A 19,011-nucleotide genomic window follows, 5' to 3' on the forward strand; every position below is an offset into this window, starting at 1 on the left:
AGCGCCATGACGATGCACTTTTATCCCTGCTTGGTTGAGTCCAACGGATAGTAGCGGCGGCTGCGCACGGACTATAGTGTGAAACGAATCATAGTTCTCAAAATGCTCTGCGAACATTAAAAAAACATGGCGGCCAGTGAATGCCCCCTCCCCCAAATGGCACATTCCGTGTTAAAATTGATAATTGATCAATATCATCGCAATGTTGTCGATGGGCGCAGGGTAGGTCACCTTTTTTGGCCTTTTTCGGAGGCTATTCCTCCCCCCTCCCCTCCCCCCCCCCCCCCCCTTTCTCTTTTTAATCCCATTTCGACTCCATTCCACGAAGCGACTGGTTCAATAGTTCGATCGGCTCAAATATAGGGCGGAGAAACCTGCCAAACTACCGGAACCATGGTGTGTGAGCCGTCAGGACTGCATTGTAGCGTTTGCTCCAAAGTTCCGCCCGGTCGGTGCAGGCGGCGCCACGTATAGGCCGCCTTAAAATAACCCCGACTCTTTCCGCACTATGGAGTGCAGCGGGCGACGCGGCGAAACCGACAGACTTAATTGTCGACTTCTACGCAGACTTGGGAAGTAATCTGTTAAAAAGTGACGGATTACTTGTAAACCGTTACCTTTTCAAGTAATTTTGTAGTTACCATGTTACTTTTAAGGCAGTAATTTGTAATGTAATTTCGTTACAAAATATTTGTAACGGATTACTTTAATTACTCGTTACTTCTAAAATCATGAGCATAATACTGAAACTAGAATAATGTGAGCAAGCAATTCAGTAGCATAAGATAGCAAGTTCAATAAAATAAACATCGTAAAAAAAAATAACCAAAAACACTTTTTTTTTCTTTTTTGCATGACCGGGCACTAGAATTACTAGAAAAACGTGCAAGGCACATACCAATATGCGAAAAACAAAGATCAAAAAGACAACGTCGTGTAGGCGTTGTATTATTGATGTCCTAGAGGAGGTAGACGCTGCTGCTGAGCATGCGCACCGCTAGCTTTGTCTGCAGCATTCCGGAGGTCATTTCCGGAGACCATAAGCTAGCGGGATGGCGGGTGGGGTTGCAGTTTTCGCTGCCTTGCCAGCTTACAGGTGAACGTAGTGCACTTATAGTCCGTTGCAACCTAAGAACGAAGGGCGAGGGTAAGACGGGCCGGGGAGGAGGAAGCAGACGGAACGCTAAAGAGGGAAGGAAGTTTCCCCCCTCTCTTCTCCAGCGCTCCGTCTGCTTCCTCCTCCACGGCCCGTCTTACCCTCGCCCTTCGTTCTTAAAGGACACATGCAAAGGAAAAAAACATTTTTTTTTAACGGCTTAGATGGAAAAAGGAAGTCATAAAACGATTTTACAACGAAGAAAAAAATTTTTTAGAGCTATATTTACGGCGCGAGATGATTTTTTGTCAAGCGCGGTGTAACGCTCCTCCTTTCCACTTTTCTCTCTCGCCCCTGTGCGCTCTGCGGAGAGGAGAGGTAAGCCGCTTGGATTGACTTGGCTGCTCGGCTAATAAATAAGCCACTTCCGCTCAACTTCGGCGCGCGTTTTGTTGTTGAATTTGTGTGCTGGTGGTGGAAGCGGTGGTAGTCTGCTCCGCGTCTTTTACAATGGATCGCGAGTTGAAGCGCAGACTCCTCGACCGGATCAGGCAGCTAGGGCTTCGCCCCTACGAGGACACGCCTCGCAGACCAGCGAACCACCCCGCGGAAAGCTCCGAGGCCAGCGATACGCCTGCGGACAGCGTTGCCGGCGGGTCGCAGCTCCCGCCCGAGTCTTCGAGTAGACTCAAAGACACGCAATGGTAATTATTTATCGATTAAACATTACGATTCTGTGTTAAACTGTAGGGGATTTGGCTTGCTACTTTTAGTTGCTGAATTATGGCACCGTAGTAGTGTTGGACAGCTAAAAAAAAAAGGTTATAATGAAAGGTTCAAGTTGCTCAAGATGAGCGCACTGGCCTGGCGCGGGTGGAGGCGGTCCGCAGCCAGCAGACACGCTGACGAAGAATGAGACATCTGATTCTGTCGGGGTTACCCCCTTGATGCCCAGTATTAGCCAGGAGCGACAACTCAAGAAATATTTCATTTGTCCCCCGACGCGTGCGCCTCAATAATTTAGCGCCCCGTGTTCCAAGCCGAGGATGCCTGCTTAGCAGTGAAGAATCGAATTGCACCTTCAAAAAAAAATAACTTGTCCTATAAAACCAAAGCTGACAGTAGATGTGAAAAGACGGTGAGAGTGCAGGCGAGCTTGTGGTAGCTAATCATGTCGTATTACACCTGAGACTGAAATCGGAAGAACTTTCAGTAGAAGGAACAGACACAGAGAATGTCTCATTGAGACGTTCTCTGTGTCTGTTCCTTCTACTGAAAGTTCTTCCGATTTCTTCCACCGCAGTCTCAGAGACGTTCTCCGTGTCTGTTCCTTCTACTGAAAGTTCTTCCGATTTCTTCCACCGCAGTCTCAGGTGTAATACGACATGATTAGCTACCACCAGCTCGCCTGCACTCTCACCGTCTTTTCAAAGAACTTTCAGTAGAAGGAACAGACACAGAGAACGTCTCATTGAGACGTTCTCTGTGTCTGTTCCTTCTACTGAAAGTTCTTCCGATTTCTTCCACCGCAGTCTCAGGTGTAATACGACATGAGTAGATGTGAGGTGTGATGGCGTGCACCTCTGAATTTGAAACTCCGAGGAGAAAAAACTGGTCCAAATATTGCAAATCCATTTACAAATGTCTCAATTGGCGTAATTCAAAGTGCACCTGTGCCTTCTCCGAGGTCGTAACTGCTTTCAGTCACTGGACATAAAATAATGCCGCATATGCACAATGTTGCTCACGAGCGACATTAAAAAAAAAGGTTACGAAAATGGGTTTTTAAGACAAGATTTCTGTAATTTTGTGTGTTCTAAACTCATGTCAGGGCTTCTAGATCTCCAGTATTTCATGTAAAATTTCGGGCACTCACTTGGTGTAAACTTTCTGTACCAGCTACAAAGAGAGGACAGGAATTGGCGTTTGGTCTGGCCTTTGAGCCACCGCAATAGACCTTTACGGAACATCCCAGACCTTGCAACGAGGGGAATTGAGGGGCTGTTCGGATGCACGTTAGTGCCGGCTCAGACGATTTGTATATCGTGGTAGCGGTAGATTCATTAGACCTTTCATAGGCCGCGTTTCTCTTTCTGTCAAGCTCCCCGCAACAAAGAAGCCGCTACTGCGCCTGCGCATCGATGGCGTTGTGTGTACAGTTCCGGCTATCGTAGCGGTTTGTGGAGAGCGTTGCGGGACGGCAAAAACCATTACGAAAACTCCCATTTTTTTATCGTCAGGAGCTCGGAACGTAATAATAAAAATAAAAATAAAGCGAATGCAAAAGAAGGTAAGCACATAGTCTGTTTTGCTTTACTTCTACGTTCTGAAATCACAAACTGTTAAACAAACGTCAACTTCGTCTTCGCTTCTTGGATAATTTCACGCGCCGTACATCTGAACGTCACAACGCGTAAAGCAGACGCTGGGGGTACCCCATATTTCTGGAAAGGTCTATTCGCAAAGTTTGAAAGCAAGTCAATCTGTATCGTGTTGATCACTGTGGTGCTGGTATTGACTCATGCAATATCTCACTGCAGGTGCAGTTGTGGCCAGTGTCAGGTAATGGCCAGTTCTCGGGAATGCCTCTGCTGCATTGAGGTGGAGGAGATCGCCGCCAAGGCAGGTGCCAGGTGCATCACCAGGCACAAGGACTTTTTTGGTGCCATCTTAAATCCCGTCGTCCTCCAGATCGCCTACAGCATGAGGGCGATGGAACTAAACGATAGGGAACTCACAGGACAAAGAAGCACCCACAAGTATGACTTTCTTAGACTAGATCATATCGCACAATATCAGCAAAAAAGAAAGTTTCCATCGATAAGTATACGATACTCAATTTTCTTTTTTCTCAGATCTTAGAACTCTCCTATGTTCAGCCAGCTTTAGCTGGCGTGCAGCTATCATAGAAAACTTCGCTGAATAGTCGTATGGTGCCTATATAATCGCAGAAACAATTTCAGTGGGTAAAAGTGCATCACTCTTGTGTTCGAGAGATATGCTTATTCTGCCGTCGGTATATCATGTTGCATGAGTGAGACTCAAGGAGTCCAAATAAAGATTATTATTATGAATTAACTTCCGCACTCCAAATAACGAGTAGAGTTTTAACGAACATGAACTTTGTTGGTGGATATGCGACATTGACCGCCGACAGGCTTACTCGATTCAGTGTATTAAGGGGAACCCAATTCTAGCAAATGCTTATCAAATTTGACCCCATTGTACTGCATAACCTGAGTGAAATTGATATTGCCATAATCTATAACCTATGTCATCCTTCTATTGATTCAACAGAAAATTCAGGTATGTGGCATACCGCCAGTTTGCCTGGTGGATCTGGAAGAAGCTGGGAAAGGGAAAACCGGAAGGTCTTGCCCTCCTGCGTCGTCCGAGCTATCCGGGAGGCATTTCCATCCAAGGAGTACCGGGGTTTCGACTACCCATCCCTCTAAGGCCTGTGCTTCATGTTCACCTTGTGGGTCTTTCTTTGTCTCGGTTCCATATTTTTTAGCTCGGTCACCCTCATGCCGTAGGCAATATAGAGAACGGCGCTGAATTCTTAAATACCGTTCACATACTTGCAACCGAGTAGGATGGAGAGAGACAAGACCGGTTTTTAAGCCTCCTGCGGCATCTTAGGACCGGATACGCTGCTGCGGAACTGGTTCTAAGACGTCGCAAGAGGCTTAAAAACCGGTCTTCTCTCTCTTGGTCTTACTGAGTTGCAAGTGTGTGAACGGCACTTTAGTACTGTGTCCTCTCTGCTGTACACCACAGCAGGTGCGCGAGAAGCGCACACAACGAGACTAACTAATACTCTAGCAGAACAGGCGACGAACATGAGAATTATTTCGAAACTTCCAAGTACTGTTAGTCTTTCATATGAAATGCGATCGAATAGTGTGTTGTTAGAAACAATAGTCAAAAGTTCGGAGAGCTCGCATAAGCACATTCTAACAGCGAGGCCCGAGCTATTATATTTCCAGTATTATTACAGCAAAATTAAGTTTTGGTGCAACGTTGGCACAAATGGTGCAGCAATCACAAAACTGAATACAACAGATGTTGCTGTGTTGAGTTCCAAAGAAATAAAGGAGTCACAAGCTGAAATTTTTGTGGTGTAGTTTTTATTCCCCAAGGCAAGATATTTTACATACACACGATGGAAGGGATAATTAGTATGTCAAAGGTTATGGGAAAGCCTCAGAATGATGGCCTGTGCAGAGCAAAGCTTCATGTTGCCATGGTCTTTGTTTTCCTCACTGGCACCGGGGGGGGGGGGGGGGGGGGGGAGGGGGGGGGGGGAGGGGAGGGGGGGGGGGAAGGGAAGGGAAGGAATGGGCACAGGAGGTGGGTGGCAGGGAGCACAAAGTAAGCACTCAATTTCTGTTGCTACAACAATGCGCACAAATGTACTTACCGATGCAACAAGATTGCAGCACCGAGAAACAAGGCACAGTACAAACCTTTCCTTGCAAAGACTGCTGCTTACCTTCGGACTTCGAAGAAAATTCCCACCTTGGACACACCATACATTTCCGCGTCTAGCGGACGCACAAAAAAAATCTTATTGCGTGTTACTTACCTTTTATGAACAAGCCACTGGCAGGGGGACATAGGAGCTTTATGTCTGTTCCTGAGCAAAGAAAGAACAAGGGCACAAGAGCAACACGCAAGGGCACTTGCCCGTGCAACAAAAAATTGCAGCACCAAGAAACAAGGCACAGTACAAACCTTTCCTTGCAAAGACTGGTGCTTACCCTCCGATTATGAAGGAAATGGTCGATGTGGACACATCCTTGCATCCTGCAGAAGCTAAAAAATAATCTTATTTCGTGTTACCTACCTTTTAGTTATGAACAAGGCAATGGCAGAGGGACGCAGGTGCTTCATGTCTCTTCGTGAGAAGATCTGTAGGGTAAGTTTCAGGTATAAGTCACAAAATTGTTTGTAATGGCAATTATCTCCTACAAGAGTTCAACAGGCAGCCATACAAAAGTGAGAAATCTGACTACACAAAAAACATTATTAGTGTTATTATAACCAAGAGGCGGTTGGGCCATTGACATTTCTTTTAACAAGCTTCGTCATTATCAGGAAATTTGCAGAACTTGCGGAAACATACCGAGCACGAGAGGCGAAGCGTGACTGTCTGGCCGCAATCAGGTCACTCTTTGGTGGCCTTGGATGCTTGGCACACATCGGTGGAGGACGATGCGACACATTCGCCTTGCGGGACTCCTCGAAGGTCGGCCATTTGTCCAAGCAGGTCACGAACTCGTCCAGGAGGTCATCGCGGTACCCTAGAAGTCAATACTTCAAGTTAAGAATTTTCAAAAAAAGCGTTTGAGCAATGACGTACGGAAAGTTGCGTTGCTTTTATTTTCTGTCACTGTGTGTCTGCCCTTGTGCGCTTTGGATGACACCAGCCTGAAGCATGGTTCCCCTTCCTTGGTTACAGCTTGCTCGCGCCCAACATTTTCATTAAAGTGGAGCACTGCCACCAGGGTCCTGGATTGAAAACAGACAATATAGTTATCGTGTTCAAAAGAAGGCTGCAAAACGAATCCCTGCATTTAGAGCCTTTGAATGATGCTTTCAAGACCTCTGCCGAGTGGCTGGGACTATTTGAGAGAAGATCGAGGAGTGGCGCTCCCTAGCGGCCACCAAACCTGTGTGGCAAACAAACCCTTTGACAGCGGTCATTAATGCATTCGCTGCCATGGAAGACAACCGACACAAGGCTAGTGCAAGATAAATAACAGTAATACTTTCTCCCTAACGCATTCAGATAGGTAATATAGTCTCCTCTTGCATCTTGAAAGGCAAAACAAGTGCATGTGTTGCAGCGGCGTAGCCAGGGGAGAGGCTTATGGGGCTTCAGCCCTACGAGCCTCCCTCCACGCTGGATTGTGCGTGGTCGCCGTGGCATCTATGGTTTGCTGGATGATTCACAAAACACATACTTCTTTTCAGACATGCAAGCAGTGTCTCGTTGAAGGAGAGGACATGCTCAACTGTAATCATGTCATGAGTGCAGCATTGCACTAGAGTCAACGGTGGACAGTGTACTCTGCATCGTCGTGTACGTGCTACAGTCCTCTGCACTGCATATATCCAGTTCAAAAGCATGCTTCAAGCACTGTGGTATTCAGCAAGTGTGCACCATATCGTTGCAAACAATTATGCAGCAAGCTCAGAAATGATGCGGTGTACGCTAGGCGAGTGCTAGCACCGGACTTGTTTATCACACAGAGATTGTTTGTGGAGATGATGATGATAATGAAACTGCACCCCTATTGTTCAATCTCCTCACCAATATAGAGAATGTAAGGTCGAGGCAACACGGATAGATAAGCAACAAACTAGATGCAAGATGACCTCGCTTGAGGAAGTTTTGGTGCTCCAAGAACCCATGTGCTACTGGGAAGTGTGGCAGAAAAGGGTCGATCATAAAGGCGCAGATAAAGTTCCGGTAAACGTTGATTCACCTTGCCATCATTCCTTCTGGACTGAATGCCCGAGACTTGGAGGCAAATTTGATGAGCACGCTGTTGAAGGATTCCACGGAGTACGTTTGGGACCCAGACGACAGGTGCTGGATGTCCTTGATGAGCCGGGGGTTAGAAATGATGCTCCGGAGCTTGTTGTAAGCTGGTGAGCCTGGAATCAGTACACAGCTTTGGCAAATATTGTTGACAAATACTGTATGTATTTTTGTCCCCATCAGAATCACAAAAGGGTTATATGAAAAAATGATTGAATACTGAACTTACCCACAACTAGCCAAGAGCGATCAGTGAGTGGCTGGTGCAGGCACTCGTCGTAAGGTCCACCATGGCCGCTGTGCTTGTTCACCACATGATTAAGAAGGCTCAGCCACATACTCACCAGAAGTGGGCCGTTGCAGTCCCCCATCATGGCACAGAAATAAAGGTGATTGGTGACAGGCTGGACCCACACCTCCAATTCCTTGCAGAGGCCACTCCGACTGGCTGCCTGGAGCTTCTTCTTGACACCTTGAAAAGTGTTTGTTTTTTAGCTATGCCTCAAACTGGCCATTCCCATATAGGAAATCACTAATAACAACTCGCTCAACAAACTTTTTGAAAGGTGCCACGTGTCAAAGTAGTGTGCTGTGCCACTCTCCAGGGTCCTCATGTGGTGCTGCACACCCGGGTGACGGTCTGCATAAGGGTTTGTTTGGTACAGAGCCTGAAAAGAACAAATGAACTGGCAATCTATCTGGCAATTTTTACATACCTGACGTGAAAGAGCTAATCGTAAAGCCTTGATCTTTGAGCTTGTTGAAACCACGGACGAAGGCCACCTTCTCCATGGCGTTGCTTGAGGCCACTTCATCAGACTAATACCAATATGTATACATTTAATGGCTCAGCAGTCACTGTACTCCGACATAAAAGGATTATCAAAGGCAAGTGATTGTAAATAAGGGGCATATCAGTATATAGTAACCTCCTTTGCCTTCATTAGTAAATCTTACCTCACCAACCTGTACCTGCTCCATGTGGATGATTTTTTTGGTGGTCGCCTCGTGGAAGGTGTAAGTACAGTACTTCGCTGAGAACCCTGGCGAGTCACAGCGCCCGTCACCAGCCAGGTCGATGGCCTTGCCTTGTAGTCCTTCCAGGAGCTCGGTGTTGCGTCGCTGGTACACCTGGCAAGCAAATATCCTTTTTAAATGCCACTCTTAATTTATGAAGCCACTTCCTAACTGACCTGTTTCACGGCAGACAGCAGGTAACCCTCCTGGTAGTAGTAGTAGAGGCGGTCCGAGATGGTTGAGATGTTGATGGACCTCAGCAACCTCAAGGTAGTGGCAACGTCGGCGCCTGAAAAGAGAATGGCCGCACAAATCAATGGATTGCCTGCTGCTTTGTTACCCACCTTTGGCTGGCTCCTCCATGTTTCTTTGTGCTCGTTGGTACAGATGCTTGTTATCGTTAGTAGAGTGCCGCTGACCGCAGTGGTGTTGCGGCAAGGGGCAAAGCACTTGCGGCACACCCGGAAGCGCTCCAAGAGGCAGCCCTCAAAGACAATGAACTTGCGCTCCTTATGTGGTGGCACCTTCTCAGGGTCCTGTTGGTCACTAAAAATGTAAACACGACTGTAACACACACTGGAGATTCCTCTGAAGTATTACCTCAGGAAGCTTTCGTCTACAGAGAGCACATAGCTGCTGTCGGGCTCACCACGAGCATCAGACTCCTCTGTATCAGCACCTGCAATGTAAACATGTTTAATATCGTCAAGAGTTTGCCCAGGATCATAATGAGAAAGGTGATCCAGGGCAAAATTTAGCGTTTTTAAACGGTAAATTTGTGACCAGCTTTTGCCTCTAATCATAAGAACCCGTCCGAGCTTGTTTGCTTGAAGCTCGGTTAACTTTAATTGCGGTTGAAAGTTAACTGTACTCAGTTGCTGCCATTTATTCCCGACGTCTCATCTCTGTCAGTGATGTTACCCAAAAATATCTATCCCAAGTACCCAAGTAGGGTTTTAATTGTGGTCATCCTTAAAGCAAACCCGCCGTAGTGTGGCATTTATCTCTTTGTCTATGAGGCTTGTGCACCTCCTCACCCAAGTCAATGTCGCTCCAAGGTTCAGAAGTTACGTTTGACTCTTCCTCCAGGTCGATGCTCATGTCACTGTCGATGCTCATGTCACTGTCGATGCTCACGTCAATGTCGGTGTCACTGGATTCATCTGACGAGTCCTCCTGCTCACGATCGCTGCATGCATACCAAGGCCTATCCAGTACATCACTGGAACTTACCTGACCTTCACTGTTGTTGCCCTCAGCTGGTATAGGTGTTGACCTGCGACGGCTGTTGTCAGTTTGATTGCTCAGTTGGTCCGGAACTTGCAAGCTGGAGGCCGTCCTAGGGATGGGTGATGGCAGCCTTGCTTGCAGAGCGCGGCCAGACTGAAGCTCCGTGGTAGGCTCTGCTGGGCCAGGCGATGCTCCTGGGGACTCTGCACCTTGCTGCGATGAGAGTGCTCCAGCACTGCACTCTTGGTCAACCTGCGTACCTGGAGATATTGCCACGGATGAAAGCGACGAGATAATAAACTAAAAATGAAGGTTTAATCAGCGCCATTGTGCCAAAAACAAAAGGAAGAACAAAGGCCGGCTAGCGCGTGAGTGAATGTGCCTCGTTGAAGGGAAAATTTGCTGGTATATTCAGCTGATGAATTTTCAGCCCCTTGGGGCACTCTGAAAAGCCGGTGCCCATTCGACTGGCCGAAGTCAGTCGCTCTAAGTATGTTGCCTGGTTCTTTCAGAGTGCTCTTAGATATTCAAATCGCACCATCCTCTGACTCGTAGCGCTGTCAGGTGCTACGAGTCGCTGCATGTATAAATCGTATTGGCTAAACCCTTTGTATGAAACGGTAGCTTGCACCATGACAGTGCAGTGGTGGTAGAAGTTGCCCTCGGTATCCTATTCTGTATCGGCGCTCCGGCCGCTCAGAAAAGTTGCCGTGCATTCAGCTGGAAAGCCGTTCCTCTAGCTTGGATTCGTAGGCGCTCTCGGATTTGGCAGATCCGACACAGAGAATTGGCGCGCTTGAAAATGACCAACCGAATATACCACCAGTGAATCGGCATAGCCGTGTCCGGCTCCTTGTATCCTACACTCAGGGCAAGAATAAACATGAATCTTCTAGATTTACGGAGAAGCGTTCCTTCTCGGTCATGCATGCGGCAATATGATACACATCTCAAGCTCAATGTGAAATATACACCGAGTACTGCCTAGGTTGATAAACTACCGTTCATCAAATATTCGGTCACACTCACAGATGGGTGCTAAAGGCTCGGCAGCTTCCTTTTGTTCGCTGTCTGTCTGGGTGCCAACGGTTGTACGAGGCACAGAACACCTGCAGCAGGAAGACTACAACACAAATTGCAAGAGACTGAGTTTTCCTTACTGGCAACTGCACTCATTGTCAGCTGCAGAGGTCAGCAGCGTACAGAAAAGAAAAATGCCTGTAGCTTACAGGAGTGAAGCCTCCAAGAGGACTGGTGCAGCTAGGTGCAGCTGCTGGGCTTTTTGAGCAGCTTGATCCCGTTGGCAGCTGGTGGGACGTGTAAGAGAGGGCAGTGGTGGGTTACTTCTGTGACCTGTGTCTGATGTAAATGTGAAGCTATTAACTAGAACGAGTTTATTGGCGTTACAACAATATAAGGTCGTCATCAGGAGTTTTTAATAAAAACGACACTGTAAAATCGCTTTTTTTTATGGTAGTGGCTATTTTTTTTGGCAGAGGGAAAACTAATATCCCCGAAACTCTACTGGCAATCGCCAGTGGTACAAGCACGACGAAATGTCCCTACAGCGTGCAATTCGCGTAACGAGTGTCGAGAGAGAGAAATGTTGAAAAGAAAGGAAGCCTGCAACTTATAGCGAGTATTGATGAACCATTTATGTTGCCGAAACACACGTGTCGTTTCGAACTGAACCGAATGGAAGGGATTTAGCGAGCGACGACGACACGCGACAGGTTAGCAACGAGCGACGGACATTTTTGAGTGTCGCTTGTCGCGCCGCCCGGTTTCCAGATTTGTAAAAAAAACATGGTTCATGTCCCATGGTCGCTTGCTCCACCGCTTGTCGTGCGGTTTGCCTCGACGCACGACAGCGGATTCTCGTCGCTGTCGCTGGTCTCGTCACTCGACAAATCGACGAGATGCGATTTTTCGAGATGCGAATATTCTCCCGGCAGTTGCCACATGCTTTCAGAAAGCCAGTGGAAGGTAACTGCCGGCAGAATTTCAGGGGAATTGTTTTGCCGGCTGCCGACAGAATAGACACTGCCTTTTAGCGAAGCGTTACAAGCATTGGAAGTTTGGCTGTGCCTCACTTACCGGTGACGGAGCCGTTGCTGCTGTTGGCGTCGGCAAGAAAAGCGTTGGGACCGTCCCTGGCTTTAAAGTCGCGCGTTGGGTTTGCTCGCAGCGTGGCTCGAAGGCCTCCGGGGCGAAGTGACGAGAACACACCCTGATATTCTTCTCGCCAGGCGTGCCAGGCGTACGCCCGATCGCCTCTAGCCAGATCGCTCTCAAATGCTCGTCCGCCGGTACCCCATGTTGACTGAAATCCTCCTGTTGGTCTCGATCACGAGAACTGCAGCCTATCATCGAGCAGCGGCGTCGCTTTCGTTGAACCGGCATGTCACAAACAACACCGCGCCGACCACGCTCGGCGCCCCTTCGCAAAAAAAATGGCGGTCTTTGTTTGGTTTCGTAAGCGTCAAAACGGAAGTGAAGATTTTCTTATACTTGAAGTTTCCCAGAAGTCAAAATATTTTGTTACAAAATTAGCGCAACAAAAAAATGAAGAAAATAAATAACTTTCAAAGACCACAGAAAGCTTTCGAAAGAGCGCAAGCACCACGTGATAAATAAAGACCAGTCACGTGATAAATACAGACCACTTTTCCGCGGTGCCCGCGGGCGCCAACTACAAATTCGTTTTGCGCCGTAAATATAGCTCTAAAAATTTTTTTTCTTCGTTGTAAAATCGTTTTATGACTTCCTTTTCCCATCTAAGTCGTTTAAAAAAAATGTTTTTTTCCTTTGCATGTGTCCTTTAAGTTGCAACGGACTATAGACTCCGTGCGACGCGACTGGCCCGCCGCCGCGCGGCCGGTACGGAAGGTAGGCATTGAGAGCCCCAGAGAAAACGAAACCGAAACCACGCCCCGTACGTTGGTACGCATTGAAGTCGGAGTGGTGCGGTTGCGCTGGGTTCACAGCATGAAGTGCTGCCTGTGCTGCGTCGTTAAGTACTTCAATAGTTATGCGTCGTATCTCGTGGAGACAAAGTTTCACAGTTTTTCACCTCGCCGATGTTTTGTGGGTCAGCGACAACGATGGAGCCGTGCCATACGACGCGAGAAATTTGTTCTCCCGATCATGTCTGCCACTGCGTCGGCACGGCTGACATATTCTACACTGCCGCTTTGCGCTCTGCGTTTGTTTTCGTACCAGTAACGCCTACATGTGTCAGCGCCGATGGGACGAACTGAAATGCCATCCCACACTCGCGGGTATGCAGTGCCAATTTCGTTGGAGGAATGCCCTCCAAAGAAGTTTCGTCCCCATCGTACGTGTCGATGATATTTCCGGACAAGTATGGCACGCAATCTGTACTTCATGAAGAAAAATTCGAACGGTAAAAAAGTGACAAATATAAATCTAAAGAGAACAACAATGAAACTCGGAATCACTGTAGAATCGACGTTCGAGTATGGAAGTTTATGTGGTGTGCTTTCTTCCTTGATCAGCCTCCTTTTGGATGAGCAAACGCTGACACCCCGAGTTCTGTAGACAGCAATTTTTCTTTCTCGGCTTTAGAGCCACCTATAGCACAGTGGTTCGAACTAGAAGTACCGTCCAGTGGTCCCTTCCTACCTGTGAAGTGTGCACCTCCCACGATGAGTGGTATTATCTGAAATCCTTTGACGGTCAAAGCCAGTTCCCATTTAGTTACGCCGCCCAAACTAAATTTCCACCTGGTTTCGCTATGCCAACTCTTTTTGTTATAATAAGTGTTCTGCTAAGTGACGGTCATGTCAAAGTACCTGTGCGCCGAAAATCAGCACCTCGCACAACAGGTTATTACACAACAGCTGACCGAAAAAGCCCTTGGCGGCCAAACCGTGTGTTGGCCGACAACTTTGTTTTCTCGGCTTTGGAACCACCTTTCGTAAAGTTGTTTCAATTGGAAGTAGAGTCCACTAGTCCCTTCCTACCTCTAAAGTCTCCACCTCCCCCGACCAGTGGTATTCTCTTGACAGCCTTTTCATGGTCAAAACCGGTTCCCTTTGAGTTACGCCGCCCAAACCAAATTTTCACCTGGTTTTCCTTTTTCTTTTTTTGTATACTAAGTGCTGTGTCATGTTACTGTCAAGTACAAGCACCTGTGTACCCAAATCTGCACTTTGCACAGCCCGCTATAACACAACATTTTGGGTCCAATATTGGATATCCCGTACAGCTTTATTTCTTTATTCGTTAAAAACATAACTTTCACATTAAGCGCGAAACACATGTACGACGAAACCGTCCGATCCGGCGTGCGGACCGCCGGAATGACCTTGGGGGGCGAGAATTTTCGTAGCGTCGGAGAGCGTTGAAAACCCTCGCCTCCGACCGTCGTACTGCGTGGTCGGACGTCGGATAGGACGGTTTCGTCGTAAATGTGTTTCGCGCTTTAATGAAACTTGGCACACTTCGTGCACAAACTTAGTGAACATCTCACTCGCCTCCAATATCATTGTTCCAGCAGTCCTACGTTTACAGCGAAGAGCGAAATAAATTTCCCACTCAGAGCAAGTATGGTGGCGGCCGTCTTGTTTTTCGGAAAATCGCTCCAACTCCTTTTTTGGCCGCAACTAGAGAAATTACCCCTAATAACGATTCAAACTCAATATATAAGAAGTGGAGAACAGCTAAATGCCCTTCTTAGGTCTGCCCCAGCACTCAAACAACGTCACCCTCAACGTATCGGCTGAAAAAGCAAAAGTTTCGTCCGTGCGCGCTTCCGCCACCACAGCATGGCATGCGAAAAGGCGCCGCAGGCTGCTGAACGCGCCTCACAGTCGAACACCAGCTCCTCCGCTAGCGGCGCTGCGCGCGTTTTTCGAAGCGCCCCCTATAGTTCCCGCACGGAGTGTATACATCCTTTTTTTTAAATGCAATATTTCATTTTTGCAAGGACTACCATAATGTGGGCGGTTGAAAAATGTAAATTAGTGTTGCAAACCGTTTTTAAAAACCCCCCAAAATTGTTTTTTTTTTATAAGTACGGGAAACGACGCGTGAAGTAACGAGTAAACTAATCCGTCGTTTTTCAGCGAAGATAATTGCTAACGGTAATCTATTACCTGAGGCTCGGTACTTTGTAATTAAAATCATCTACATTTTTCCAGTAACGGGCACAAACTTGGTTCTACGGTACGAGTTCTCCGTAGATGCGATTCTACACGTTGCTCGTAAGTCACCGCATTAATGGCTTTTCTCCAGAACTAATGGTGTTCGGCTGGCGTAATTCAAGCGGTCCGCATCTCTCGACTTGCTGTCGGCGTGGAAACAAACATATTCAGGAACTCAAAGAGTCGTACTGTAAACTACTGTAAACTACTGTAAACTGTAAACTACTAACTGTAAACTGTACTGTAAACGAATGCCATTTACAACGAATGACATTTGAGCGGACAGCCAATCAGCGCGCGACACTCCGGGCGTGGCACATTCCACGCGCGACAGATTGCGAGCTGATTCGCCGATCACATGAATGTCATTCGTTGTAAATGACATTCGAGTTGCCCGTGTGGCACGGGTATATAATTCGGCTGAGCTGCACTCCAAGTTCACTTTTGAATGGGGTGCGGATACCTAAAGGCCGCTTCTTACATGCAGCGAAGCGCTGATGTAGCGCTGCTCACGTGACGTCAGCTACTTATCGTCTGTCATGAGCAACAGTTTTGACGGTGCGATACAAAACTGGAGAACGCTCCAGTCAGCACGCGTTGAGCGCGAGGTCAGCGCTACGCTTGTAGCGCTCCGCTGCATGGGAGGACCTCAGTCCAAGTTATGGTTAATCTAGGTTGATCCATGCACCCTAAGGCTCATTCACACTGACCCATACGTTAACTTACATTAGAGAGTTTTAGTAGATCGTTTTCAAAGGCCCGCTAACGCTACGGTCGCGCGCTTCAGAGCATGCATCAGAGAGGCAGCGCGAGCTTCCGCTACAAATAGCGTGACCCGAAAATACGATCTACTTAAACTCTCTATTAAGAATAAGCCACCGAAACATTCGTGTCTCGAATGTCGCGTGTCATGCTTTGCCCTTGAACTGGTAGCCTCGTTGAATATTGCCACGCTCGCCGGCGAGCGACCGCGTGCGTGGCCGAGGGGTTATCGCGCTTGACTGTCGCGCGGAAAGCCTGGGTTCGATTCCTGTTAGTGGAATGCTCTTTTGTTTATTCTTTCAACATTGCGTTCTCGGCAGTTCGAGAACATTCTCGTCTGATCGAGTTCCGAATAATCCAATCGACGAACATTCTAGGCCAATTATTCCAGAAGCCAACGCGCGTACATAAGGGGCTCCGCCTGGCGATCTGGAGAGAAGAGACGACGACGAAGTACGAGTGAGTGGATGCATTTCACACGGGCTCTGCGATTTTTCGTCGATTTCCGTAGCTTTTCGAAGTTTTCACCCCAGATTTTCGATGAATCGAGCGGTGGAGTACGCAAGGACCACGGAGGCACAAAATATTGGGCAAGTGGACCACTTCTTCGCCATTTTTCAGCTTTTCGAGATCCGCATCGCATGTGGAGCATCTAAGCCTAACGGGCGCCTCACCGCGCTAAGCCTACTGAATCGACTGAGTCCACGGCGGCCCTACCCGGGGTCAATCGGCGCTCGCCGTCGAAGAATTTAAACATGGAGGTCACTGTTGAGGGTGAGCTCATCCGACCCGAGGAGCTGGAAGTGCCAAACCAATGGTTTACCAGCCGAAAATCGAAGATTGTCCCGTCGGAAAGTATTACGCGGGAAAGTGACCAAAGCCGCGCCCCGACAAAGGCAATGGGTAGAAAGATGGCGCTGAAGTCCATAGAGCGCAGGCAGATGCGCATGCCGACTTAGGCGGCGAAGATTGTGCTCAGGCCGCGTGGAGGCCTGACGAAGCTGATCCAATATGGGACGGCCCACCTGGGCGACGTCATCAAAGCCGCAGCCGGGATCGATCCCAAGGAAGAGGGCGACGATATATTCTCGCCGAACTTGAAACAACAGTCCATTCTCGTCGGGACCACGTGCGAGAAGCGAAAGCTTAAGTACGCCTGCATCAAGCAGATAATGCTCGACGGGGAGTGTGTCGAAACCTCTGCCTACGTGGTCACCCCGGAGGATTGTGGCAAGGGGGCGGAAGATATCGCGAGTGGCGTGATGGTCAGTAGCGGAAGATATCGCTGCAGAATCGGCCGTAAGCGGCCGATTCTGCAGCGATATCTTCCGCTACTGACCATCACGCCACTCGCGATTGCGCTTCAGGTGACGGGGGTACCCGCGAAAATGTCAGGATATCAGGCGTTTCATAGCGACCGGGGCGAGAAATCGACGGTCACGACACTTGTGAAACGAAACATCGCGGTGATAGAACACGAGCTCGATTCAGGGGCGGATCCAGACCTCCATTTTGGGGGGGGCGGTTCCTCGGCGTAAAACGGGGGGGGGGGGGGGGGGGGGGGGGGAGTGTTTATATTTTTTGTGGAGTCATCGTTTTTACTAAACTCTGATAACATAATATAGATCTTGAGAGCTTTTGTATCGGTTTACCTGTAGGGGGTGAACTCTTTGAACTTTCTGTGGCTATGCACACCAAGGCACACGCTCCCGTACTTTTGACTGCATAGCCTCAGAAAGCTGGGCATCTGGCCAACGCAATGTCTCTGCTCGTGCGGAAAATCACGTGCAATTGCAAGCTTACCAAAGCTATATTCACGTGCACGCCATACGTGCCTGCTCGTATGGGGCACCAGTCAGGACGCTACACTGTAGCGTCCTGACTGTAAATTTGACCGTAAAATCTACGGTCAAATACCAGGCAGCTGATGCTGCCAAACTTGTACAGTAAAAATAACGGTGCACTGTAAATCTGGTTTACGATAAATTTAAACGGGGACCGTAGAAATCTACAATCGGCCTTCAAATTTGCGGTAAAAAAAATTTACAGCGCGCCGTTATGTTTACGGTGCAATTTAAACGACGAGAAAGGTGGTAGTATTCAGGTTCATAACATCATTGTATAGTGATGTTATGAACTCAATGATGTTATGAACCTCGACTGAACCAAGCACGTTTTGAAGGCATTCAGCAAGTTGGCCGAACATGTATTGTTTGTACAAGAAATGCCGACGTTGAAATTCATAAATGGTATTTTGAACTGTTGATACCGGCATAAGAAGCGTTCCGTTGAACTTCAGGTACAAAAAAAAAAAAAACAAGGTCGTATTTTACGGCCTTCCTTTTTTCTCCTGCAGACAGAGACATTAACACGTCGTAGTTATCATTAGGGGATTGCATCACGTTAACAGCACCGTCTTCATTAGAATCCGCACTGGTCGACCGAGAAGCGGGCCTGCAGGCGATGCGCCGTCGCCCAAGAAACCCGTCACTCGTAAATGCGCCCAGTTCAAATGTGCCGTGATCGAACTATGATTTCACACCTTCTGACAGTTGGAGCACGAACACGAAAACAAAATGCTGTCGGTGATGTGGCCTTTTAGATGTTTTAGCAAAGCCTCCCTTGTGTGGCACTCCTCTAGGCATGGTGGCAAAGTGCACTGAAAGCTTTCCAAACTCCTCGAAACAAACCAAACTTCCCTTAGGCGTACCAATGCCTATGTCTTCTCAAAATATGACACCTGAGAGCATCATACGTAACAAACTGGCGACAGCATCCTTCGTCCACACACTGAAGAATTCGAGAGCTGAAAACGTGCTCATCGAATTGCACAACCATCAAGCGTGCTTGAACAGAAACTACAAATTCTGCAAGTAAACATCTTTTAGAGTGTTGTATTTATGCCACCATTACACTATCCTTGCCAATCAAGCAGCAGATTGATAGTGAAATACCTGCCTCGAGTATCCAGTTGCCTTCCGCTCCAAATTTTCAGGTGCACAAAAATCCGGGAATGCCACAAACGAACGAGGACAAAATGGCGCGGAGACGGGTGGGAAGGCGGGAAAATGAACTGAACGTCAGCTTTTTCCACTTCTTTCCGCGTTGTGCCAACCAACGTTCCTTTCTTTTGTTTATGCTTCTAGCTAGTCGCATTGTTGCTCTACTGTTTGCTCTTAGTTCTCTTT

At 47.9% G+C, this 19,011-nt stretch overlaps 1 protein-coding gene and 1 pseudogene across 1 annotated transcript; one reads left to right on the forward strand and one right to left on the reverse strand.

Moving 5' to 3' along the window:
• The first annotated feature begins 3,607 nt into the window (after window positions 1–3,607).
• On the forward strand, window positions 3,608–4,551 carry LOC115313348 (annotated as a pseudogene).
• A 1,375-nt stretch (window positions 4,552–5,926) lies between these two features.
• On the reverse strand, window positions 5,927–9,357 carry LOC115313351. Its single transcript, XM_040208508.3, has 10 exons — window positions 9,313–9,357; window positions 8,840–9,199; window positions 8,604–8,777; window positions 8,363–8,465; window positions 8,203–8,286; window positions 7,876–8,118; window positions 7,591–7,762; window positions 6,462–6,610; window positions 6,225–6,402; window positions 5,927–6,010 (listed from the first exon to the last, which is right to left on the reverse strand). The coding sequence occupies exons 1-10, from the start codon at window positions 9,355–9,357 to the stop codon at window positions 5,989–5,991; spliced, it is 1,530 nt and encodes a 509-aa protein (XP_040064442.3). The 3' UTR covers window positions 5,927–5,988.
• Between the last annotated feature and the right edge of the window lie 9,654 nt (window positions 9,358–19,011).

Source organism: Ixodes scapularis, unplaced genomic scaffold (assembly GCF_016920785.2).
Source record: "Ixodes scapularis isolate PalLabHiFi unplaced genomic scaffold, ASM1692078v2 PGA_scaffold0__279_contigs__length_252992795, whole genome shotgun sequence".
Classification (NCBI taxonomy): Eukaryota; Metazoa; Arthropoda; class Arachnida; order Ixodida; family Ixodidae; genus Ixodes; species Ixodes scapularis.